The sequence below is a fragment of the Vigna angularis genome, chromosome 2 (genome assembly GCF_016808095.1).
Source record: "Vigna angularis cultivar LongXiaoDou No.4 chromosome 2, ASM1680809v1, whole genome shotgun sequence".
In the NCBI taxonomy this organism is placed as follows: Eukaryota; Viridiplantae; Streptophyta; class Magnoliopsida; order Fabales; family Fabaceae; genus Vigna; species Vigna angularis.
This window is the reverse complement of record NC_068971.1, coordinates 13,880,729-13,907,825: the sequence shown is the minus strand read 5'-3', so window position 1 is coordinate 13,907,825 and position 27,097 is coordinate 13,880,729. Positions and strand designations below refer to the sequence as shown.

Here is a 27,097-nt window from a genome sequence, read left to right as displayed (position 1 = left end):
GGAAGAGGAAAGGGGAAAATGCTTGAAGTGTGAAGGAAACAAAGAAAGTTCGGTGCACAGTGAAGAAGTGGATAGTAATAGGAAAATTTTAGTTAAGTTTGAGAAATCTTTGTTGGTTGTTGAAAAGTGGATGAAGGTGTTGATATTTTTGGTTTTTCTTTTATGTGTATTAAACACAATTTGCGTATCAATGTTGATGACAATGGGCTAATGGGTTGTGATTGTGTTGTACCTTTCTTCCATTTCAATAAAAGTCAGACTTGTTATTAGTGAAAAATTCTATTTTTGTTATGGAATGTGATGAGTAAATAATGTTATTATGTTGAAGCTGTTATGTTTTTATGAGTCTATATATTGCTATCATACACCTGCATCATGCATATCTGAGGTGTTTTTATGTCTAAAAAAATATGCATTGCTCAAGGTCACTTTTTAAGAATTTTGCATCACCCAATAATAAGGCATATATTGTTTTGATGCCCAAATATGTAGATAAACATACGTGATGCAGAACAAATATATCTGGACAAAAGTGTAAAGCAAATATAAAACATCAAAATATAGACTCATTTCATTGATATGCAGAGGTGAAGAAACAGACTGATTTCATTGATAAGCATAGTGAAGAAACCAATATAAAACATCACAATACAGACTCTTAAAAGCAGAATGACATTGTCTGATGATTACCAAACTGTTGTCTAATACAAAAAGATCACCAAGCTGTTGTCTAATACAAAAAGATTACCAAACTGCTGTCTAATACAAAAAGATCACCAAGTTGTTGTCTAATACAAAAAGATTACCAAATTGTTGTCTAATACAAAAAGATTACCAAATTGTTGTTCAAATGATAGACATTACAAAAAGATATAAAAAGAAACATTAAATTTGTTCATTTATCCCCTTCAACTGCAGCTTCTACCTGATTTGATGATGGCATCATTGGTTGAGTTGATGGGTTACTTTGTTGTGTTTGTTGAGAGTTCAAATCAATTGTTTGTTTTGCTTTGGTGCAAGAAGTCCTGTTGTGGTCGAGTTCCTTACAAATGCCACATCTTTTCTTTAAACCACCCTTTCTCATTCTTTTGTCATCCTTCACCAACGCCCATTGCTCCAACCTTCGCTTCTTCTTTGGTTTCCCAGGCAATGTTCTCTTTGGTGGAGGGAAGACATCATCATATGTGGTAATCTCCCACAGATTGTTACCATTTATTGGATAGACAATTGAAGAGTATGTTTCTTCATATGTGGACTTCCTAAAGCAACATGGAATGAATTCCTCTGCATCAAGATTTAGGAATTTCATAGCAGCTAAGGTGTGGCAACATGGTATGCCAGTGATTTCCCACTTCCTGCATGTACACAAATTTTCATCTAAATTTACTACAAATTTGTCACCAGCTTGGGACACATGGCGAACTTCAAAAATCTTGTTGGCTGACCAGCTGTAAAATCAAAACAAGAAACACATTATAATCATAAACCACTTACACATTTTAAAAGAAATCATAAGTTAATAAACCTCATTCTTACCACGGTATCCAATATTTAGTTAACTAAGACTCCTTCTTTAGTCTAGTCATGATTTTTGGACAAATGTTCCCAGAAAGTGATTGACTTTTTGTCCTGTTAGTTGCTCATCTCTTCATCAAGTAAAGGCGGATTTCCTCCAACATGGTTATGATTGGCTTAGACCTTGTATGCACCATTACACTATTGAAAGCCTCTGACATGTTGTTAACCAAAGTATAACACTTAGGCTTGCTGCTAAATCTTGATCTTGACCAGTACCTAGAACATATATATGTTCATCAATGTTACTGTGAAAAGTTGGCACATTTTTAACAATAGAAATTTAAATACAAACCTGGGAGGGATTTTTAACAAGTATTTGAAAACCTCATCGTTAAGCTGTTTAATATTTCTCATTTCTGCTTCCCATGCTTGTGGATGGGTTGTTGTAGCTGCCTTCCACATCAAACGCTTTAGTTATTTTCCAGGGAATTTCTTTCTAAAATTAGCGTATAAGTGTCTAACACAGAAACGTTGATCAACTCTAGGCACCACTTCTTGTACAGCTTGTAGTAGTCCCTGTTGAATCAAATTATGACAGTGTTGTTAGAGATATGATTTCAATATGAAAGTTAATTAACATAATCGGGGAATAGGTCATGTGCATTACCTTTTGCTGGTCCGACATGAATGTAAATGATGAACTTACTTCCTCCCCACTGAGATCTTCAACTAGAAGTTCAAGGAACCATCTCCAAGTATCCTTCTTCTCTACTTCCACCACGACATATGCAAGAGGTAGCATTTGATCATTTGCGTCTCTACCAACAGCAGTTAACATTTCACCATCATATTTTCCTTTCAGAAAAGCACCATCCAACCCAATAATTGGCCTGCAGGACACAAAACTATCCTTGCAGGCCTTTAGACATGTATAAAACCTCCTAAAAATGGCTTCATCCACATTCTCTTCAACTTTGACTTTCACTGTGGATCCTGGATTATGAGCTAAAACCTCATTCGCATAATCATAAATCCTTCTATATTGGTCTTTGAAAGACCCATCAACATTGTCTGAAGCAATGTCCTTTGTCCTATAAGCCATACATCTAGATACACCTACATTCCATTTTCTATTTATCTTCTCACGAATTTCCACTCCCTTTACTTGGGGATTTTGTTTAACAGTTTTTTCCAACCTCTTACTGAGCCATTTTGCATTAAGTAATCTTAATTTGTGCTCTCTACTACATCTGTGGTTGTCAACAATAGTCCTTAATTGCCACGTATGAATGGCTTCCATATAAGCACAATATGCCATCCAGGGGCACTCTCCTTTAGCACCCATACATTTTAGCCTAATTCTCTTCTTATCATTTTTAATATATTTAATATTTCTACCATTTTCTATTGCATATGTTTTGATGACATCCACAAAGTCTTGCTTGTCAGCAAAATAAGTTCCCACATCCCATTTATAATCTACCATTGTCTTAGGCATGCAGAAGGTTACAAACTTCCCATAACCCTCCTCTTCATCATCATCTGCTTCACTTTCTGCTCCACTGTCTAATTCATTAGATTTCCATTCATCATCGGACAAACCTCTATCATCATCACTCTTCATTCCATCATCCACATCACTATCATCAGATTACACATCAACTTGGCCATTACCAAACATATCTGCCACTCTATCTCCTACCTCCTCTTCTAAATCACACTCAACATTAACATCAACTAGACCTTCCATACAGTCATAATTAACCTCATCATTGCCATCATCATCACCACTACTGGTCCAGCTACGAACATCACAAGCATCCTCTTCAACCTCACCCACACCAACCTGTGTTTCAATTTCTCCTTCAACAACATCATCAGCCTCAACTCTTTCTTCTGAAACAACATCAGTTTCAGTCTTTCCATTACACTGACCTCTCTCACCTTCATTCACAGCCACCTCAAATTGTCTTTCACTATGCTGTTGTTAATCTCTTTGGCAAGTGCACCAAATCGTTCAAGTAATAAACCATGGTAAGACCAGGTATCGTTTTCCTAAGAGACTCGTAATACTAAAAAATTATGCGATTAACAACTCATCTAGACTCAAGAACAACTCATCATTTAAGAATATGTGCAAAAAGATAAATTCACAAGTAATTACAGGGTTGGACATTGGTATTGAAGGCACTTGGAAATGGAAAAGACTAGAAATGGTATGAAATGACATTGTTAAGGTTAGTTTTCACCAATGCACTCTTGTGTATAACCAATTTCATTTCCTCTCTATCAATTTACTAAAGTCAATCCACTAAAACACTCTAGCCCTAATCCCTTAGGTGAAAGAGCCTAGGTTTTCCTTATCAAACTCCAATCCCTTGGACAATCTAACAAGCAAACTCGCATTAAGAACTAGGATCTAAGACAACATGTGAATCATATCCCATCCCTGGCTCAATGACCCATAAGGACTCTTGTTTCAGTTCAAGATTTCATATCCCATCCCTGGCTCAATGAAACACCAAAATCAAGTCATGAACGTCCCCATTACATGCAAGCTTTAAGATCGGAAACAAGAATACTAGTAATAGATAGAAAATGCATTTATAAATACGAAACAATCATTCATTACACAAGAGTTCATAGGCTACATCTAACCCTAACAAGATGAATCTGGTTCTCCATTTCCATGGAGAACCCTAAAGCTTACAAACATGGAAGATGGAAGAAGAAGGAGACCCAAAGGAAGAGGAGGAGATGTTCCCACAAGCTCCTCGCGCCCTCCATGAGCTCCTGACGTGAAATCATGCCTCTAAGGAACCAAAGACCTTTTTTTTTTCTTTCTGCCTCGTGAGTATATATACTGCCCGAATTCTCGCTTAAGCTAAATTATTCTCGCTTAAGCGAAAATGACTGTTAAATCAATGACTTCCTGGATCACCGAGACTCTTCAATGTAATGGAGGATCTTCCTAACATCGAAATAGATCAAAAAACAAAGGATTAAAGTATTATTTACGTAATGTAACTCAAAATATAGATAAATACTAAAACTAAATAAAAGAGAGGATTTAAGCAAGTAATAAGCTAAAGAAGAGTTGATTTTGCTACTAAAATGATGCTTAGATAATGGTAAGAATTAGCATTATCAAACTCCCCCAAACTTACAACTTTGCTTGTCCTCAAGCAAAAGTAGTTCACGTAGTAAACGATTCAATCACGATAGTCTAGCAACTCAAGCACAATTTCAATCAAATAAACAAAATCAATCATGCTTGCTCAACTCGAAAATTACATTCAAGAGATAAAATGGCCTTAACAAGCTAAACTTCAATCATGGTGCTCACAATTTAAAATCACAAGATAGATGTAATTGATAGATCAACAAACGTGGCAAGATGTTTTCATTGAATGCATGGAACCATCCTTCACCAAGGAAAGTGTTTCACTCAAGCACAATGGTGTAGAAGGATGTGTGTCTAACTCTTAACTATCACAGTGTTATACAAATTAAATTTGTCTTTCGTTTCACAATATCAAACACATTCACAAGCAAGTTAGCATCACAAGGACTTTTTAAGGCTTGTAATGTGGCTGGGCTAAGAAGAAAAATTAGTTTTTCTAGATAACAAAGCACCTTGAGCTAAGAGATAAAACAATTTACTTCATGATATAGCATTAGTCTCTCTCTTTGCTTCACAATTGGATAAACCACTTCTCAACTTATTTCCCAATTCTTTTTCAATGAATTCATTTTTCTTTCTCTTCTTCTTTCTTCTTTTTCTTTCTTTTTGACTCATTTTGCTATTTTCTCAATGCTCCCTTATTTCAAAAACTCCCCTAAACTTAAGCCATTCTCCTTATCCTAACATATATGTTCATCTCAACTCAAGGTAAGGAGGTTAAGGATTTTTCAATAAGCTTAAGGTTCCAGGGGTGAGAAAGTTTTTCTTCAAGGTTCAAGTGTTTTGCATTGGCTTTTAGGCTAAAAAATGTAGAAGAGGTTGAAGAACAAGATGGCCTTGATCATTTGTAACAAGCAAGAAAATAGTTCAAATAGAGAAACTCAGGCAAAATCAACTGTGATTTCAAAGTGATAGCACTCAACAATAAACTCTAGGCACAACATCTCATAGGTTTACTCAGGGTTCCAAAGTTTGATAAACATCATGCCAAGAATATTGATCACAATTAAAAGCAAGCATCCATCTAAACATATACAAGCAACCACAACCTCTATTCAACAAACTTAACCACATAATCTCAATTAAATTTTCAAAGAAATTTTCATAGATAAAGAGCAAGCACAAAAGATTTGTATTCAATTCAAGCATAACATATGATTCACTCGAATCACCAAACCAATTGCAAAAGAACTATCCACTAGGCAAGTCAAAAAGAAATCAAAAACACAAAAACTGAAAGTAAATAAGAACTGGAAATTAAAACTGAAAAAACGATCAAAATGGACTCTTTGCAGCTCCAATAGTGTAGAACACTAGCTTCACTTTTCATATGTAACATCTTCCTCCTCCAGTAGCTTATACTCCGCAACTACTCCACCTCCCCCATCAGTAGGGGGCTGGCCCCCAGGCCATGCTACACGAGCAGCAAAATCTTCAAGTCATACGGTTGCACAACTCACGCATGCCTCAAAGGTTCACAAATGGTGGTTTTAAACACTTTAATTCGTAAGGAAGATCTTATCCTGTAACAAGAAAGCTCAAAGTAAAATTAGTATCTCATAGTCAACAACTGGATAGAAAGATCCAAAAACACACTAAAAGGAATGTGTGAAAGAGTGCAAAGAAAAGAAAAACATAGAATCAACAACAAAAATTAGGTGCAGAACCAGTTTTTTAAGGTGTTGGGCGTCATATCAGTTTTTCGCTTAAGCTAAAAACTTTTAGCTTAAGCTAAATTTACAGAAGAATTTTTCGCCCAGGCTAGAAAGTTTTAGCTTAAGCGAAAATGTTCCAGTAGCACCCCAACTTTCAACCTAAATCTCGCCCAAGCGACTTAGTTTTAGCTTAAGCGAAAATATTCCAATGGCACCCCAACTTTCAGTCTAAATCTCGCCCAAGCGACTTAGTTTTAGCTTAAGCGAAAATATCAGCAAAACTTATTTTTTCAGTTTTCTGCATATCTCGCCCAAGCGAGAAAGTTCATCCTAGGCGAAAATAATGCACATTCTTGCGAGATTGGCCACTCAATTTGTGATTTTTGGTTCCATACCTTCATTCAATGCACTTACACACAAACCAAGCTACAAACAACATAATATACTTATACAAACCACAAAAACAACATTACAACTCAAAAATCACAAACATGCAATAAAATACAAACATGCATGACACAAGTCACTAATTAAAATTGAAACACATACAAGCACACGACACTAAAACAAAATAAACACAAGTAAAAAGGGTAAGAAAATTGGATTGCCTCCCAAAAGCGCTTGTTTAACGTCATTAGCTTGACGGTTTACTCAATGAAGTGCAAATGTTGTTGTTGGTGTGCTCCTTTCACCAACTTTTCTTAAATCACTTTCTAGTCACCAAATCAACTCTCATAGCATAAGAATCTTCATTGTAGCCCTTCCACTACCTTGACATCTTTAAATACTCATCAAATAGTGGTGGTGACTAGTCTTTTCTTTTGTTTCTCCCTTTCTTCTTCTACTTTCACTTAGTACTTGGAGCATACACAAGAAAGGGAGAATTTGGGGCAGTTTGTGATGCTCAAGCTAGTTGTCTCCTTATGTCCTATAGTTCCTTCACCCTCAGGGTCTACATGATGCTTTGGAGGCTGCAGTCCTCTTTATGTGAACATCTCCCTGCATACACTTAGACACAACTAGGCTAAAGCCACAAATTAGCCCAAATAAAAGTGAAAATCTATTTACAACAAAAGAGTTAGTTCTATATACAAAATCAAGTCTACATAAGTTAGAAACCTCACAAAAGTCTAGTATTGACACGAGTCCCCGGCAATGGCGCCAAAAACTTGTTAATCTCTTTGGCAAGTGAACCAAATCGTTCAAGTAATAAACCGTGGTAAGACCAGGTATCGTTTTCCTAAGAGACTCGTAATACTAAAAAATTGTGCGATTAACAACTCATCTAGACTCAAGAACAACTCATCATTTAAGAATATGTGCAAAAAGATAAATTCACAAGTAATTACAAGGTTGGACTTTGGTATTGAAGACACTTGAAAATGGAAAAGACTAGAAATAGTATGAAATGACATTGTTAACGTTAGTTTTCACCAATGCACTCTTGTGTATAACCAATTTCATCTCCTCTTTATCAATTTACTAAAGTCAATCCACTAAAACACTCTAGCCCTAATCCCTTAGGTGAAAGAGCCTAGGTTTTCCTTATCAAACTCCAATCCCTTGGATAATCTAACAAGCAAACCCGCATTAAGAACTAGGATCTAAGACAACATGTGAATCATATCCCATCCCTGGCTCAATGACCCACAAGGACTCTTGTTTCAGTTCAAGATTTCATATCCCATCCATGGCTCAATGAAACCCCAAAATCAAGTCATGAACGTCCCCATTACATGCAAGCTTTAAGATCGAAAACAAGAATACTAGTAATAGATAGAAAAGGCATTTATAAATACGAAACAATCATTCATTACACAAGAGTTCATAGGCTACATCTAACCCTAACAAGATGAATCTGGTTCTCCATTTCCATGGAGAACCCTAAAGCTTACAAACATGGAAGATGGAAGAAGAAGGAGACCCAAAGGAAGAGGAGGAGATGTTGCCACAAGCTCCTCACGCCCTCCATGAGCTCCAGACGTGAAATCGCGCCTTTAAAGAACCAAAGACCTTTTTTTTTCTTTCTGCCTCGTGAGTATATATACTGCCCGAATTCTCGCTTAAGCTAAATTATTCTCGCTTAAGCGAGAATTCTTCTTGGAGAAGATAGTCATTCTCGCTTAAGCTAAATTATTCTCGCTTAAGCGAAAATGACTGTTAAATCAATGACTTCCTGGATCACCGAGGCTCTTCAATGTAATGGAGGATCTTCCTAACATCGAAATAGATCAAAAAACAAGGGATTAGAGTATTATTTACGTAATGTAACTCAAAATATAGATAAATACTAAAACTAAATAAAAGAGAGGATTTAAGCAAGTAATAAGCTAAAGAAGAGTTGATTTTGCTACTAAAATGATGCTTAGATAATGGTAAAAATTAGCATTATCAGCTGTTCACATTCACCCCCACCAACCTCTGTTTGAAGTTCTCCTTCAACAACATCATCATCCTGAAGTCTTTCTTCTGAAACAACAACACTTTCAGTCATTCCATCACACTGACCTCTCTCACCTTCATTGACAGCTACCTCAAATTATCTTTCACTATCCTGTTCACATTCACCCCCACCAACCTCTGTTTTAATTTCTCCTTCAACAAGATCATCAGCCTCAACTCTTTCTTCTAAAACAACAACACTTTCAGTGATACCCCCACCTTGCTCTTCACATTGACCCTCAACCATACCCCCACCTTGCTCTTCATCTTCACCCTTAACCATACCTACAGGTTCAACTTCTACTTCATTTGTATTCTGAGGAATATATTCTAACATATGTATCACCTCAGGTTCAGAGACATTATGAACAACAAATAGATTAACCCCACCATTAAGCATGGCTAAGGTAATCATGTGCATGGCTCCTATGTCATCCAACAAAGATTCCAACCTATTTTCCAACACAGGTAATAACCTAGACCTTTTACTACACTGACTACAAGGAAATAGCTCCACATGTCTGGGTCAAAAGAAAAACTTGTACTCTCCCCCTCATACTTAAGTTTTCTTTCATTTATGAACTTTCCACCATGGTGGAAAACAACTTCAAAATTTTCTTCCATGACGTACAACACAACAATTATATTTTAACCTATAAAGTAAGAAAACACTTTAACAATGGGGGACCACATTGCAACTGACCACAACAAAAAGTATTAACAATATATACAAACCACAACCCACTGAAAAAGACAATCCAACAACACTTTAATAATGGGGGACCACATTGCAATCGAAAACGAAGTAGTATACAACATGCAACAGTGTAGGACAACCATAAAGGACAAAATCATCAAAAAATTCAATCAAAAGAACATTTACTAACCTGAAAAAGGTGGTTCACTTCGAACACTTTCGCCACTGCCTTCCACGTGCTTCACCGCCAACACCTTCCTTATTCTACCGAAATAGCATCGATAGATCACTCGCAAATCTAGAAACGATACCTATTTAGTCACCAACTATACTAAATAACACCGATATATCCTATTGTCCCCCAAATTCCAACCACAAAAGCCAACCCTCGACAAAATCCTATTCTCCCAATTATCCCAAATTCCCCAACATTGAAATTAAATAAAACTAACGTAACGTTCATTTATTCTGTTAAAAATCAAAACGTTGCGTTTTGATTTAAAAATTTCACTTTTTTAAATATAAAAACTCACCATTAAGCCAGGTCAACAACAATATTGTGCCACATCAGTACCATTTGGTCATCTGAGCAACCCACGCATCAATTTCTTTAACGTCGTCCAACCAACTTAATGGGAAGGTCTCAATTGATTTCAATTTTCAAAATTAAGGACCATTTTGACACACTTTAGAAAACAAGGACCTATCTGAGACACTCCTACACAAATAGGGATGTCGAAAAGGATTAAACATTTTTTTTTATGTAATATAATTTAGTTGATTATTTCCATTCCTAGCTTAAAAATGAGTTGAATATATTTTTAGTTCCTCAATTATTAAGTGTTTTTATTTTTAGTCTTTCTTAAATTTTGGTATACTTTGATTTTTATCGATAAAAAAACTGTAATTTTTCGTCGACATGAAAGGTCATTTCAAATTTTGTTTCTGACTCTAATTAAAAAAGATCAAAGTGTACCAAAAATTAGAAAATAGACTAAAAATAAAGATATTTGATAGTTGTGAGACTAAACACATATTTAACCATTAATAAAACTTTTATATACGACGTAAATCTCGTAAAATAACTATTTTACATTTATAACTTTCAACTTTATATAAGAGCTTCTAAATATCATTGCTTTTGAAAAACGCCCCTCTTAGAAACTTAGTTCTCCAAATCGGATTTAATTTTCAATTCTTAAAAATGTATGTATATAAATGATTTTGGTTCAATTTTTTATGAACATGACATGCCTATGTACTCATTAAGTCATACAAAATTTATAGTAGATCTAACATTGATAAAATTATGACTAATTTTAAATTTTGAATGTATTTTATATTTTCAAGACGTTAAATGCTTTGATTATTTTATTTAATATTTTTTTACGTAGTGGTAAGATCTATAAAATAATATAATTTTATTAGTCAAAATATTTTGGCATGCTTTCCTTACGATTTACTGTGCTGAGTGTAACTCGTAGAAAGATTATGGCAATTTTCTCTCACACGAGCAATAATACTCTTTTATTATAAAATTCTATAATTTTACAATACTCTTTTAGTGATCTATAACATTTACGTGTATAAAAATTCTTATTATTTTATCTACAATCACTTTTTTAATTAAAATAATCATTTATAATAAAAAATTATTTACAATCAAATTATAATTTTTTTTAAATTTAATAATATTTTTATATTAATAAAATTGTTTTATTTTTCGTTATTATCGTCAACATACACGTTTGTTTAAGTATAAAAATATGAAGAATGATATTTGACATAATTAATTCTTTTACATTCATTTAATATTATTCTTTTTTATATATATATTTTTTTTAAAATATGATTCTTTGACACCTAAATTTTTTATATTCATTTGATATTGTGACATCTGGGCACTGACGAGCGTGGGGAGTGACGCCAGTGCAAGAGGCATGGTGCAGGAGGCACAGACAAGGAGTGACTCCTGACAGCTTCGGGTGGAAGGGGTACATGGACGAATCGAACATACACCGGAATGAGAGAGATCTGGAGACTGTATAGGTATGGGACTATACAGTTGAAGGATAGCTTAAAGAGATTGATTTGGCCACTCATATCACCAAATGCATTTGCTTTTCGGTAGCCTGACTCATAAGAACTCCATGGTTAAGCGTGCGAGTGAGGACAAAGCACACTGAAAAGTCTGATGGTGATCTATGGGGACTGACTCATAAGAACTTCATGGTTAAGCATGTCCCTGTGAGTTGTCGGGACGTTACAGATATTACTTTTACTTATTTTTTATTCTTTTTTTTTTAAAAAGTACAAAAGTTTATACTTTTTATAATCATGTTACCCTTGTGTTCTGTGTGTAAAAGTGTGTCATGATAATATTATTTTTCTTTTAAATTATAGAAATTCATTCTTTTAAGACTATTTTACCTTTATTAGATGTGTCAAATGAATATCAAACCTTTCCTCTAAAAATAAATATAACAAACCATTTTTGCACAAAAATAATGTGAATCTGAAAAGAATAACACATAATAAAGTTATCTATTTTTAAATATCAGTAAGTATTAATTTAACTTTTGTGGATTTTATTATACCAGCATATAGATTTCTGTATAAGATATTTCAGAAGATTATCAAAACTACTAAAATCTCCAGTAGACAATTCAGAAACTTCCTACAGAAGCTGATAATGAATAAGTTCCTCCAATTATAATAATATATACATAAACACAAATGCATCAGCACTTTGTTATTCTCTTTTGTTAATATTTGTTGATTTGACAGAAGACCAAACATGTCAATAACACATTCATAACAAAAGTGTCGTGAAAAGTAGCAGAAGCCAAAAATAGACATAAATCAGTACAGAACAGTGATATTTTCTTTCGTCATTTCGTGAAATGCAAATTATTAAACTTATAATATGACAGTGAAGCAGTTGTTGCCGTCTTCTACATGTAATGGAGTCTCGTGAAAGAACGAAACAGACACCAAACAATCTAAGACCATCTTATCTTCCAAGCATGTAGCAAGATTAGGTTTTTATTCTCGACCAAGAAACCCCGGATTCACCAAAACCCTTTCGTGTCTTGGATGCTCAATTTTCTTATAAGCACTTCAGAACTTCCACCATCTGGACAAAGTACCATGATGCCTTTAAACGGTTTGGAAAAAACAGATTTTTGTCAATTTTTTCCCACATAAAGGCGTGATTAACAGAAGACCGACCACAATGATAAGAAAAATCATCAAACCATGGCAAAAAATAGTTTCTCTACCAGTGACATTTAAAGAATTGAGAGTTACTTTTTGGAAGTAGCCATTGATTCAGGTTAAATCTTCCTCTTGCATCTCTTTTTCTTTCAAAACATTCTTTACCCTCAACAAAAGGGTTGACTTCCAAGGTTCCTGCATTGAAACGATCAAGTCATATACAATGTTAGAAACATATAGGATTTTATTGGACCCTGGAGATTATTGTGACTTCAACTTTTTACATCTCAGATGATAGTGGCGTTGTTACAATGCCTATAGCAAGATAGCAGATAGTGGGAAAACCACTATTTTGAATTCTTTTTATATATACACATAAATTTTCAAAATTGATAAAAATTACTGAAAATTACTGATAGACATAATAAAAAGGAATCGATATCTTAAACATACATACAAGTAAATAAATACTAATACTAATAAAAGTCAAATTCAAGTTTCCTAGACAGGAATTATCAATCATCACATTCTAAATCCAAGTCTTTCTATCATTTTGACTATTATCATCTATAGATTTTAATTTTGGAAATTAAAATCTCAAAAGTAGCCAACACCATAATGTCTCTATTCAAAGGGAATTTTAGGATCCACGGGTAGCACCAGTATAGGACCTACTTCGGTTGTTATTGAGGTACTATTTGCTCTCCTGTGACCGCTACACTAAACAACTTCATTACATAGTGTTGACCCAATTTATACAATAAAAGCATACAAGACACGATCGTCATCAAAGAGGTTCGGAAGTAGCATTATTTAAACAGATGGAATCAACAATTGAGAAGCCGAAGATGCATCTTTATGTACAATGATATTCTCAATTTTGCATTATACCAACGACATGCACAAAAATACAACAATGTAAATACCAAATAGCTCCAAGAAGACAAAAGCACAAGAATGCCAATAATGTACAATATACTTTATGCCATGTTGGTTGTAAAACATGAACAAATTAGGCTTATGCATTGTCCTCTAGGACATCTATCATTTTTTATTCTAAAGTCTATGTTCTCTTTCTTATTTTCCAAAGAATTTGTAGACTCATTTAAATGTGATGTATGTCAACTTAAAAAGCATTACTGTGCCACATATCCTCAAAGTAATACAAAAAGTGTTCATTCTTTTGATTTGGTTCATTCTAACGAGGCCTACATCAAACTCTAGTATATATAGTGTTAGATGGTTTGTCACTTTTGTTTATGACTATATCTATGTTACATGGTTTTTCTCATGAAAGAAAAATCTAAAGTTTTTACCTTATATGGGAAGTCAATCAAATGCTTTGTCAAAATATATTTTAGGAAATTTTAGATATTATTCTCATGTATTTAATTTGTTATATTCTTTGTATCTTGCTATTATTACTAGAATAACAATTCCATAATTTTAGAGATTTGTTTCATAGAATAGGCTGCTCATTCAAAAAGCTCTTGTATATATATCCAATGCATGTAAGGAGACAAATAATAAAAAATATATTCTCTCTCCTAACTTTAAGATGGTATCAGAGCTCTCGATCCTTGGGAGCCTCTGACAGTGTGATTAAATTGCAGCCTTCATTGCTGCTCAACCCTAGAGTTCCATCACAACCATCATTATTGCCCAACCCTAGAGTTCCATCACAACCTTCATTGCTACCCAACTCTAGAGTTTCATCACAGCCTTCATTCCTGTGTGATCTCAAACACTCATCATCCGTCTTTGTTTTCTGTGCCTTAATTGCACATTTTTGTAATGGCTGAAATGGAAAATGTAGACAAGTTCCAGAGTACGGGAAAATTGCAGAATGTTCATTCAGCTTAACGATTGAATGGAAAAAATTATCTTATAAATGATTTCAACTCATTAAGACCATTTTAAAAGGAAAAGGAAAGGTCAACCATCTCACTGATGAAGCCCCTATGGAAGAAGATGCCAGATTCAAGTCATGGGATAAAGAAGACTCCATGATCATGGCATGGCTATGTAACTCAATGGTTCCGGAAATTAGCAATACATGCATGTTCCTCATTTCTGCAAAGGCTATATGGATTACAATATAGCAAACCTACTCTAAGGAAAAGGATGTTGTCCAAATTTATGAGGTGAAAGTAAAAACAATGGCAGCCAAACAAGGCACTAAAACTGTCATGGAGTATGCTAATCAACCGAAATCTTTATGGATGGAATTAGATCATTACAAGGTCATAAACGCCAAGTGTTATGAGGATTCAACAATTCTAAGAGAATACATTGAACAAGATCGGGTGTATGATTTCTTGGTAGGCCTAAACCAAGAATATGATCATGTTAGAACGAGTAAGGTCCTTTCTTAGTAAATTAGAAAAACCCACAGGTACATGTTCATTAACATACTCTAGTAAGTTCCTATTTTCTTGTGGATTTAATGTCTCAAATACCCCATTTACCCATCATTGGATACTACACTTTGGAGCCACAAACCATATTACACCATTCCCTAAACACTTCTCCACATATTCCCCATGTCCCAATAGTAAGAAAATTTCTATAGTTGATGGAACCCTCATAATTGTAGCTAAACAAGGAGATGTCCATATAACCCCAACCATAATACTAAAAAATGTTCTTCATGTCCCTAAGTTATCCACAAGTCTGATATCTATACAAAAACTTACCAAGGACCTCTTATGTAATGTAGTTTTTCATAACAACTCTTGTATATTGCAGGACAAGAAGTCAGGAAGGATGATTAGACATGCTAGAGAATGGAATGGTGTTTGCTACATGGAAGATTTGAGTATGCCCATTGAGAGTCACTCTCTAATATCTGAATCCTCCATGGTCAACAAAGAAAAAATCCAATTGTTTCATTGTCGTTTGGGACATCCTTCATTTCGGGTCATAAAGTTAATATTTCCTTCCTTGATTAAAAATTTAAATCTAGAAGATCTTCATTGTGAGGTGTGTGAGCTTGTCAAACACAAGCTTGTACCTTTTCCTATCGGTAATAAAGTAAGCAACTCTCCATTTTATCTTGTTCATACAGATTTGTGGGGTCCCTCTAATATTCCTAGTACTTCAGGGGCTAAATGGTTTATAACCTTTATAAATGATTGTACAAGGGTAACATGGCTTTTCCTTCTTAAACACAAATCTGATGTCAACTCTGTTTTTCTACAGTTTGTTTCAATGTTTAAAAATCAATTTGGGGTTGATATAAAAATAATTAGGTCTAGTAAGGCCAAAGATTACTTCAATCATACTCTAAATTCTTTTTGTCAAAAGGAATGAATAATCCATGAATCCTCATGTGTATACCACACCAACAAAATGGGATTGTAGAAAGGAAAAATGGGCACTTATTAGATCAAACTAAAGCACTTATTTTTCAAAATAATGTTCCAAAAAGATTTAGGGGGAAGCTATTCTCACTGTCACTTACCTTTTACTGTTTCATCCTCAAAAAGCCCCATGGAAGTCTTAAACTCATTCTACCCACATATAATCCATACAAATAACCTTCAACCTAGAATATTTGGGTGTCTTCTTTGTACATGTTACTTGAAAAAGAATGATTTTATTATTTTCATTCATAGTAATTACATTCTTCTTACCTCTATTGTAGCAATCTAATCTTCTAGAAAGGGAAATAAGAAGACAAAATAATCTAGAAGATCATATATATGTTTTCTCTAATTAGGAAGATTCTATAGATATTTTCTTTAATTAAGAAGATTCTATAGATATTTCCTCTAATTACAACACTCCCCCTCAAGTTGGTAAGTGAATATCAATCATTCACAACTTGCCTACTAGATCTTGAAATCTGCCCGGAGGAAGTCCTTTTTGTGAAAATGTCTCCTATCTGAAGTTATGTAGGAACATGAGTTGTAATCACAAAGCCTCTGTCTAGATTATCTCTAATGAAATGTCTGTCAATCTCAATGTGTTTGGTCCTGTCATGTACTGGATTATGGGCTATGCTCATGGCAGACTTATTGTCATAGTGTAGTTGCACAGGGTTATCCACCTTGACTTTAAGATCATTCAAAATGATTTTCATCTAGAGTCCTTCACACATTCCTTGAACAAGAGCTCGGAGTTCAGCTTCTACACTAGAACGAGATACTCTATTTTGCTTTTTGCTCCTCCATGTTACCAGACTATCTCCAAGAAATACACAATACCCAGAAGTAGAATTTCTATCAGTAATAGAACCTACATAGTTAGCATCATTATATATTTTCATAGTCAATGTGTCTTCCCTTTTAAATAATAGTCCCTTTCCTGGACTTGACTTCAAGTATTGGAGAATTTTGTCTACTGCTTGCATATGTCTCTCTGTTGGATCATGCATAAATTGGTTCACTACACTAACTACGTAAGCAATATCTGGTCTTGTGTGTGATAGATAAATCAATTTTCCTACCAATCTTTGATATTGCGCCTTCTCTATAGGAGAACTTTCCCCACTTCCAATTTTGTGATTCTCTTCTGTTAGGATATTTATCTTATTTATCATCATTATATTGTGTCAAGGGTTACCCTATTTATCATGATTATATTGTGTCTAGGGTTACCTTATTTATCATAGATACATTGTGTCTAGGGTTACCCTATTTATCATGATTATATTGTGTCTAGGGTTGCCCTAATTATCATGTACTCTTGTATCAATTTATTCTTATAAATAGAAGATTATGAGAGGGATCAATTAAGCCCTCTAGAATTATTTTACAGTTTAATTCTCAAGTTAGTATCAAAGTGGGTCGATCCCGCTCTGGTTTCTGTCTCATAGCACCTGTCCGGTGCCACAGTCCGCCACTGCTGCCCACCGTTGACCACCGTTTGCCGCTGGCCGTCGACGTCAGTCTCCGACCACCATCCGCCATCGCCGGCCGACATCGCCAGCCAACGTCTGCCGCCAATCGTCTGCTGTTGGCTGCTGCTAGCCACCATCATAGTTTCGTCCGTCTAAACCCTTAGGGTTTTCTTGTTCCTCGCTGGTACGATTCGTCTTCTTTAGAGATGGCGTCTGACAATACTCTTTCCTTCTCTAGAAGTCCATTAATTACCTTGAGAGGCTAAATGGAAAAAATTATTTATCATGGTCTGCTACAGTTGAAATGTTGTTCCTTGGTCAAGGGCATTATGACCACCTTGAGCGAGATGGAAGCCATGTGCCTACTGAAAAAGTTGATCAGTGGAAACAAGCAGATTTCCAATTGTGTGCCCTGTTATGGCAATCAGTGGAACCCAAACTTCTTATATCTCTGAGGGCTTTCAAAACTTGTCACTCCTTTTCGAAGAAAGCTCAAAGCATTTATGCCAACGATATTTAACGTCTCTATGACACTGCAAACAAGCTTGCATCTCTTAAAATGACAGATCATGATATGGTATCCTTCATGGCTGAAGCCCAATCTGTTGTCGAAGAACATAGGATGTTTTTGGAAGCGGACCCATTAGAGGCTATCAAAATGAAACTAGACAAATTTTACATGGTGTTGATCCTTTGTACCCTAGATCTCGATTTTGCTCATCTCAGAGATCAACTTCTAACCAGTCATGAAGTCTCCTCCATGGAAACATTGACCACTCGCCTTTTGCGTGTCCCGGTACCTCAAACATAGGAAGCGCATGAACTAGTGGAACCATGTGTCATGGTTGTCACACAAGGAAGAGGAGGACGTGGCACTAGAGGAGGAGGACGAGGAGGTCGGGGACGTCCTCAATGCAGATACTATAAAAGGATGGGTCACACTCAAGAGAATTGTTACTCTTTACATGGTTTCCCTTCCAAAACTGTCAATATTTCGAAGACTGAAACTTCCACTTCGAAGACCGAAACTTCTACTTCTAAGTTCTCCGAGGATGAATATCAAGAGTATTTAAGGTTAAAGTCTAACAGTTTGGAACAACCATCTCAATCTCCATCAACAGTCTGCGTTTCCCAATCCATGGAAGGTCAAAATTCATGGATAATTGACTCAGGTGCTTCTAATCACATTTATGGTAATACCTCTTTGTTCTCATTTAAATCCTTTTGAGAAAAACCTTATTTCATAACCCTTGCAAATGGATCTAAAACTTCCTCCAAAAGAGTCCGTCATGTTTCCTTGTCTCCCTCCCTCAATCTCAACTCTATTCTTTTTGTCCCTAGTTGACCTTTTAATTTAAATTCTCTAAGCCAGTTGACCAAAATGTTAAATTGTTTAATAACCTTTGATCACAAATCTTTTGTTATACAGTAGCGTGGTTCGAAAAACAGATTGGAGAAGGATATGAAGTTGGCGGATTATACCATTTTGGATCTCGTCCAAGGATGTCCTGTGTTGTTGCTCCTAATCCTAAACTGCTACATGATCGACTTGGCCATCCTCATTTGTCCAAATTAAAAAAGATGTGTCCTGAACTTAGTGGTCTCCAGACTATAGAATGTGAGTCATGTCAATTAGGAAAACATGTTAGATCTTCTTTTCCTAAAAGGTTTCAATCAATATGTAATTCTAGTTTTTCCATCATCCATTCTGATATATGGGGACCTAATCGTACTTGGGTTTATAATCAATATGTATTGTTACCTTCATTGATGAATATTCAAGATCTACTTGGGTTTATAATCGTTCTGAATTGTTAGTCATCTTTACATCCTTTTTGAATGAAATCAAGAATCAATTTGGTCAAGTAATCAAAATATTAAGAAGTGATAATGCAAAAGAATATTTTTTTATCCTCCTTTTCTGCCATCTTGAGTTCCCATGGTATCTTACATCAATTTACTTGTCCTCATACACCGCAGCAAAATGGTATAGCAGAACGAATAAATAGACACTTGGTTGAAACTGCCCGTACCCTTTTGCTTGATGCCCATATTCCTGCCCATAACTAGGGGATGCCATCTTAACTGCATGTTATTTTAATTAATAGGATGTCATCCTCCTCTCTTGATAATAAAATTCCTTTCTCCATTCTGTTTCCTAATGATCCTCTCTTTCATACATCTTCCCGAGTGTTTGGCTGTGTATGTTTTGTTCATGACATGTCTCCAGGTCTAGACAAACTCTCTGCTCACGCTCTCAAATGTGTCTTCTTAGGCTATTCTTGACTCCAAAAAGGATATCGGTATTACTCTCCTGAAACTAAGAAGTATTACATGTCTGCCAATGTCACATTCTTTGAACAAACTCCTTACTTCTCTCCATCTGTTCAGGATGTTTATATCCTCCAATAGGTCCTTCCTATTCTAGTGGCTGCGTCAAATAGTTCCACTGTCTCTATCATTCTAAGTCTTGATCACAATCCTCCTGAACCCGTTTCTTCATATACTGAGATCATACCACAGAAGGCCCCAATGGACAGTCCACCTCCCCAAGACAATGGTGAATCTCCTATTTCAAATTCTTCTCCCTCGTCACCTCCTCCCACACCTCCTAGAGCAAATGAGTCAGCATGGCCTATTGCTCTCAGAAAAGGTACTCGTTCCACTCGAAACGCTCATCCCATAATTTTCTTAGCTATCATCCATTGTCGCCCTCCTATTTTTCTCTTTTATCCTAAGTGTCTTTTGTTGTTATACCCAAGAATGTGAAAGAAGCACTTGATCATCCTTGATGGCAACAAACTATGATTGCAGAAATGCAGACTCTTGACCATAATAATACTTGGGAGTTGGTGCCCCTTCCCCGGGCAAAAAGGCAGTTGGTTACTGATGGGTGTATGCACTTAAAGTCGACCTTGATGGTGAAATTAATCAGCTCAAAGCCCGACTTGTTGCAAAAGGTTACACTCAGATTTATGATCTTGATTATTGTGACACTTTCTCTTCTGTAGCCAAGATGACTACTATTCGCCTCTTCTTTGTCATGGCAGTCATTCGTTACTGGCCACTTCATCAATTGGATATCAAGAATGCCTTCCTACATGATGATCTTGAGGAAGAAGTATATATGGAGCAACCTCTTGGGTTTGTTGCTTAGGGGGAGTCTGGCATGATATGGAAACTGCATCAATCTTTATATGGCCTCAAGCAATCACCACGTGCTTGGTTTGGAAAGTTTAGTTCCATTGTTCAAAAATTTGGGCTAAAACACAGTGAAGCAGATCATTCGATTTTTTACTGTCATTCTTCTCTTGGGAAATGTGTTTACTTAATAGTATATGTTAATGATATTGTCATTACAGGAAATGATGTTGTTGGAATATCTCAACTGAAAGAGTACTTGCGTAGACATTTTCAAACCAAGGATCTTGGAAGTCTCAAATACTTCTTAGGCATTGAAGTAGCGCAATCAAAAGATGGAGTTGTAATCTCCCAAAGGAAGTATGCTCTTGATATATTACAAGAAAAATGCATGATTGATTGCAGACCAGTAGACAGTCCCATGGACCCAAACCAGAAATTAAAGAAAGAAGAAGGTGAATTATTCTCCGATCCAGAGAGGTATAGGACTTGGTTGGAAAACTGATTTATCTTACTATTACAAGGCCAGATCTATCCTTTGTAGTTGGAGTGGTTAGTCAGTTCATGCAGGCTCCATGTGTTAACCATTGGAATGCTCTCATTCGCATTATAAGGTATGTCAAAAAGGCTCCCGGACAAGGATTGTTATATGAAGATAAAGGAAGCATTCAAGTCTCTGGGTATTGTGATACAGATTGGGCAGGTTCACCTATTGATAGACGGTCTACTACAGAATATTGTGTTTTTCTGAGAGAAAACATTATTTCATGGAAAAGTAAAAAACAAAATGTAGTAGCTCAATCAACCTTTGAAGCTGAGTATAGGGTAATGGCGTCACTAACATGTGAACCTATATAGGTGAAACAATTCCTTCCAGAGCTTAAATTCTGTGACATCTATACTATGAAGATGTATTGCGACAATCAAGCTGCTCTCCACATTGCACCAAAACCAGTGTTTCACAAGAGGACTAAACATATAGAAATTGATTGTCATTTTGTTCGTGAAAATTTGTTGACTAAAGAAATATGTACTGAGTTTATTGGGTCAAACGATCAACTCGCAAATGTATTGACCAAGTCATTAAGGGACCCTCGGATTGAGTTTATTTGTTCCAAGCTTGGTACATACAATTTGTATGCTCCAGCTTGAGGGGGAGTGTTAGGATATTTATCTTATTTTATCATCATGACATTATGTCAGGGGTTACCCTATTTATCATTAGAGTTGTCAAAACGGATAACCCGGCCCGACCCGACCTACCACGGGTTGGTGGGTTAAACGGGTTGGCTCATTGGCTCACTTAATTAACTTTTTTTTTCACCCTCTTCTTCTCAGATTCTTATAACATGTTACTTTGATCAATCAAATTGAAACAGTAATAATTGCACCAATTGATATAAAAGAAAATGAAACAAAAAAAAATATATTGTTATATATATTCTATGCTATCAAGCATAAAATTTTGCTAATTTAGTTTAATGAGACATACACAACCGTTTGACCAAGAAACTACATATATCTGTTAACAAAAATATATAACACAAGATAAAATTGTCATGTTTGTAGATAAGTCTAAAAACAAGATAAAACAAATGATATGTTCCTGAATTATCCAATCTATAATATTATCCATCTATTAAATTGGAGTCTTGAATGGATAAATCCACAGTATTATGCTCTCTTGAAGCATCTTCTTCTTTATCTCCCTCTATACTATTATCCAATCTATAATCTTAGGGTTTTATTTGCAGAGGAAAACTTTTGGAAAGACAGCAACGCGAAAGGCTTTATTGCTAAGTAAAGGTTGTGCATTTTGAATAATTAATTTAACTAATTTGATTTCAATAAAAAAAATAGGATCTGAATAATTAATTTAATTTAATTAATAAAAAATAGGTGGGTTGATGAGCCAACCCGACCCACCACGGGTTCAATCTGTGTGAGCCGGGTTCTTAGTGAGTCGGGTCAAAATTGGCTTGCATAAAAAATTTTGCATTTTTTTCCAACCCAACCCGGCCCAAACCCGTGGTGAGCCGAGTTGGCTCACGGGTTTCAACCCATTTTGACGGCACTAAATTATCTTAATTATATTGTGTCAAGAGTTACCCTATTTATCATGATTATATTGTGTCTAGGGTGACCCTATTTATCATGTACTCTTGTATCAATTTATTCTTATAAATAGAAGATTATGAAAGGGATCAATGAAGCCCTCTAGAATTATTTTACAGATTTTATAGTTTAATAAACAACAAAAACGTTTTATATTACTTTCCAGCAGTTAACACAAATGGATTCTGATTTTGATTTTAATAAAATGCTACAAATATTAAAAGAATTAGATAACATTAAAGAGTAGTCACGTGACTATGTTTTTCTGTCTTGGGATAGAGAAGTATACCAATGGGGTTATGTCATTAAACTCCTTGACTACTCTAGTAAATTTTTCAACATCTTCCTCGTCAATTGAAGCAGCTAAATCCTGAAATATGATAATTATATTATGTATATTAGAAAGAATAGAAGGGTGTGCAGGAAACTAGGGGAGCTAATTACTACTGTGGCACTTGTCATTGAGACTTAAGAGCTAATTGGACAAGCTGTAAGTTACTGTCAGTTAGTAGTGTGATTTCAACACATAGGAGATAGAACCAGTCATTGAGAATTTAAAGACAAAGGTAGAGGACAGAAGGAAGGTCAATTTCACGAGTGTAGATTCCTCTTTGTACACTAATTTTTTCTTCTTCCGTTTTAGATTTGTAATCTCCCACCCAGATCTTGATAACAGACACAATAAAAAATATCCCTATTATCTCTATTCTACTTCATCTGAATATGATCCAGTTCCATCAAAATTCCACCACTTACAGCCAAAAATTTGTATTCACGGGTTGTGGAGAATGTGGGATCCAAGTCCTACGTTATCAAAGGAAAATATGTTAGAAATTAAGTGTAAAGTATTCTCCAGTATGTAAAATAGACTCTAAAAAGAACCTGATAAAGCTCCAAAGAGTTGGAAATTGCAACAAAATCCCCTTTAACAAGCTGACAAAGGCCTGAATTAAGAAGATGTACTCTAACTCCATATTTCAACAAGTTGCTATTCAGTGACTGTCGGGCAATATCTTCATAAATCTTAATTGCCATCTGATATCTGGTAAAAACATCAAGTAGATCAATATCCCCCAAGTTTTAATGCTTTGCAACTTCATCTCTAGTCAGTTTGGGTAAATAAACTTTACATGGTATGCATATCCCAACGCAATTAATTGATAGCTCCAACCATTTTAAGAATAGAACCGATTTACATGCAATTTCAAGAGATATGCAGGTAAAAGAAAGTTAACCACACTTACTGTTGAAGCTGGACAAAAAATTGTGCAACTTTAAGCTTGCACTGTATCACAGAGGTTGCTGCATCTCCAATTTCAAAAAGTTCAGCAGCCCTCTCATAATGCAATCTAGCACAGTCCATGTCTTTGTTGAGCTCACATAAGTCGCCAATTTCCTAAATCCAGGAACATGAATTCAACTCTGCAAATTTACTTTATTTTCAAAGGATTTAAACTCCCTATCAGAACCGCAAAGAATGAAAGAAATACACAAACAACAGATACAGAATAACATAACACCACATGAACGTGAACTTGAACATAAAAAAGGTCTTCAACAGAATTGGGGAAACAGGACAGGAAGGCACATACCAACAGACTTGCCCAAGTCATGTCCCTACACACTGTGAATGTGTATACTCAACAACAAAAGGTACCTTTGAATACTTAGCAGCCATGATGTGCCTACCAAGCTCTTCGTAGATTGTCACTACTTTATTTAAGCAGAAAACAGCTCCTTAAATGAGAAAACAGAAGCAAAAAAAGTTAGCTAAGGCCCTGTTTCATTCTCTTTTCAACTTTTGGCTTAAAAGACATTTTCTAGTACAATTTCACATACTCATGAATCAATGTCTCATACATATTCTATCAAGTTTTAAAAAGTATTTCCAAACAAGCGTTTAGAAAAACCATAAACAGTAAGAAATGTTTTCTTGTCTTTTTTTTATCTTGTTCAACATTTTTGAACTCCACATGTTTATGTCTTACACCACACTGCACCAGATGTGTAACTACCCTTGTTTAGCCACACTTTGAAAACTAAAAACAATTTTCAAAAAAAGATTAAGAAAAAAAGAAGCAACGTATCGTACTGAGATGCATCACTTGCCTGGGAATGCAAAGACACCAACGAAACTGGATTGTATGCAATCATTTTCTCTACGCATTCACACAGTCAACACATTGTAACTACCCATGAAAATTGAATAGCTCAAATCTCAAATGCGTCTTTTAGGTCCATTTTACCAAGATAAAATATAAGTCATCCCATCTTAATTAGATTGTTCCAAGTTATTGACTATGTGAATACATGAAAGAAAAAAAAAGTTTATTTACTCTGCCATCATACTTACACAATCTTTACATTTTACTCCTTACCCTCGAAACATATACCCATTTTAGTTCTTACACATGCACACTCTGTAACTTGTTTCCATCTCTACATATACACTTTACTGATTCCAATTTAGTCCCCACAATTTCCGACAACAAAGACAAAAACGGAACTAAATAGTATACATGGACGGCCTAAAAATAGCAACTTTTAGGTGTGCAAGAACTAAAAAAATAGAGAGGTTATGTACAGGGAGCAAATGAGTAATTAAACAAAAGTTCTACACGGAATCCAAGGGAGGACGTTAAAGAGCACCTTGTAATGAAGTTTTCTTGTAGCAACGAGCACCTTCGATATAAGCATTTACAGCATCATGCTTGTTACCTAACTGCACTACCCATAATTGGACAAAAGGGCATCGTATTATATAATATATATATATATATATATATATATATATATATATATATATATATATATATATATAACAAATGAACCCAAAGCACAAAACTGGGTTTCAAAGTGTGAAAAGGATCATGGTGAGAACAGAACCTTTATGTGACATGCAGACGATTCGACGAAGAGTGAGCCCGCCTTGTCCCCTGAACGAACAAAGAAACAGTTAAAAGTGTGAGAAAAAGATGAAAAGGAAAAGAAAAAGTTTTGGAAGAGATTGTGTGTGTGTGAGAGAGAGAATGCGACATGATTTGGCGAGTTTGAAGGAAGTAGCGGATTTGTGGAACAACAGAGCGGCGTCTTCGACTTTGGCACCGAACAAGGGGCAACAAGCGTGGAGCTTGTTCTCCGCTTTCTTGGCTAGTATATGTCCCTTCACCATGTGATCGTCCATTGTTGCTTTCTGCGTGCGTGCGTTGCTTCCTTCGTCACCGTTGCGTTTTGGCTACAGAAAAGGTCGCCACAGACGCTGTTGCGTAAAAACGACGTCGCGTAGTGGTATTGGTTATGCATCTTCTTTCTGCTGCTTTGCTTGTTAGTTCGGTTCGTTTCAGTTAAGCCAAAGCCGAATAGGACAGGTCAACTTCAAAATTCTGCAACCAAGTCCCAGATTCTCGTGTTTAAGGTTTCACGTTATCCTACTGTAAATTAACTGGTATTTTAATTCGATTTAAGAAAAACTGTTCAAGAAAAAAAAAAGAGATTAGCATCAATATCTCAAAAATTATTTTTTAATTTAAAATTGGCTTAATGCTAATTATTTAATTTAAAATTGGCTTAATGCTAATTATTTAATTTTTTATTTAACGTGGTTCAATATTTATTAAAAAACCACATTCAGTTATTACTGAATTTGAATTCTTGACTCAAGAATTCAGACGAATTGAAAAAAATTACAACTATGTTTGGATTTTTGGATTAAAAGAAAAAATTAGTTATTTTTCTGGAATTGAAAAGAAAAAATTTGTTAATGTGTCAGTGAACTTAATCTAGATGAGTCGATTTAAAAATTCAAATTTTTTTCATAATAAATTGAATTAGATTATTAGATCTGATGACCGTTTTGATAATACTATCATTAATCTATAAATTCGTCAAGTTTACGTGGAATGTGAACTTTCAACTCTTATATATAACTTATAAATATTTTAAAGAAAGATTATTTGAAAAACACATAAATAAATAAAAAAATATATCACTTTCAACTTAAAAATCTTAAAATAATACATTTATAGTATTTTATTTTATTTTTCTTAAAAAAGAAAAAACTTATACGGATTCTGAATTATTAATAAAGTATTAAAACACTATGTAGTGATATTAAGCAATAGTTTGGCGTTTGGGTCGAATAGTAGAATGGTTAGGAATGCAGTGAGTGACATGAAAGCTATGATTGGGATTGGGAAGCCTAGATTTGATGGGTGTTTGTTTGTATCATTGGTTGGTGGGACAGACATTTGAAGCAATGGTAGAGAGGAGGAAAATGAGTGTAAGTG

General features: G+C 35.1%; 2 protein-coding genes across 5 annotated transcripts; both read right to left on the bottom strand.

The window, feature by feature from the left end:
* Positions 1-895: 895 nt before the first annotated feature.
* Positions 896-9,220, bottom strand: LOC128195279 (uncharacterized). The gene is made up of 8 exons (XM_052872519.1): positions 8,920-9,220; positions 8,777-8,874; positions 3,221-3,499; positions 2,186-3,136; positions 2,041-2,094; positions 1,871-1,971; positions 1,699-1,794; positions 896-1,448 (listed from the first exon to the last, which is right to left on the bottom strand). The coding sequence occupies exons 1-8, from the start codon at positions 9,218-9,220 to the stop codon at positions 896-898; spliced, it is 2,433 nt and encodes an 810-aa protein (XP_052728479.1).
* Positions 9,221-12,325: 3,105 nt separating this feature from the next.
* LOC108328220 (alpha-soluble NSF attachment protein 2) lies at positions 12,326-26,224 on the bottom strand. Of its 4 annotated transcripts, none has more exons than XM_017562050.2 (10): positions 25,848-26,223; positions 25,698-25,747; positions 25,461-25,533; positions 24,469-24,548; positions 24,056-24,207; positions 23,694-23,853; positions 23,568-23,615; positions 23,101-23,181; positions 12,806-12,907; positions 12,326-12,632 (listed from the first exon to the last, which is right to left on the bottom strand). In XM_017562050.2, exons 1-9 carry the CDS (start codon positions 25,993-25,995, stop codon positions 12,827-12,829), a joined length of 873 nt encoding a protein of 290 aa, XP_017417539.1. In that variant the 5' UTR covers positions 25,996-26,223; the 3' UTR covers positions 12,326-12,632; positions 12,806-12,826. The 4 variants fall into 4 exon arrangements, with proteins under 4 accessions (XP_017417539.1, XP_017417538.1, XP_052729780.1 ...); XM_017562049.2 differs by having other exon boundaries at positions 12,326-12,653; positions 25,848-26,222; XM_052873820.1 differs by lacking the exon at positions 23,101-23,181 and having other exon boundaries at positions 25,848-26,224.
* Positions 26,225-27,097: the final 873 nt, after the last annotated feature.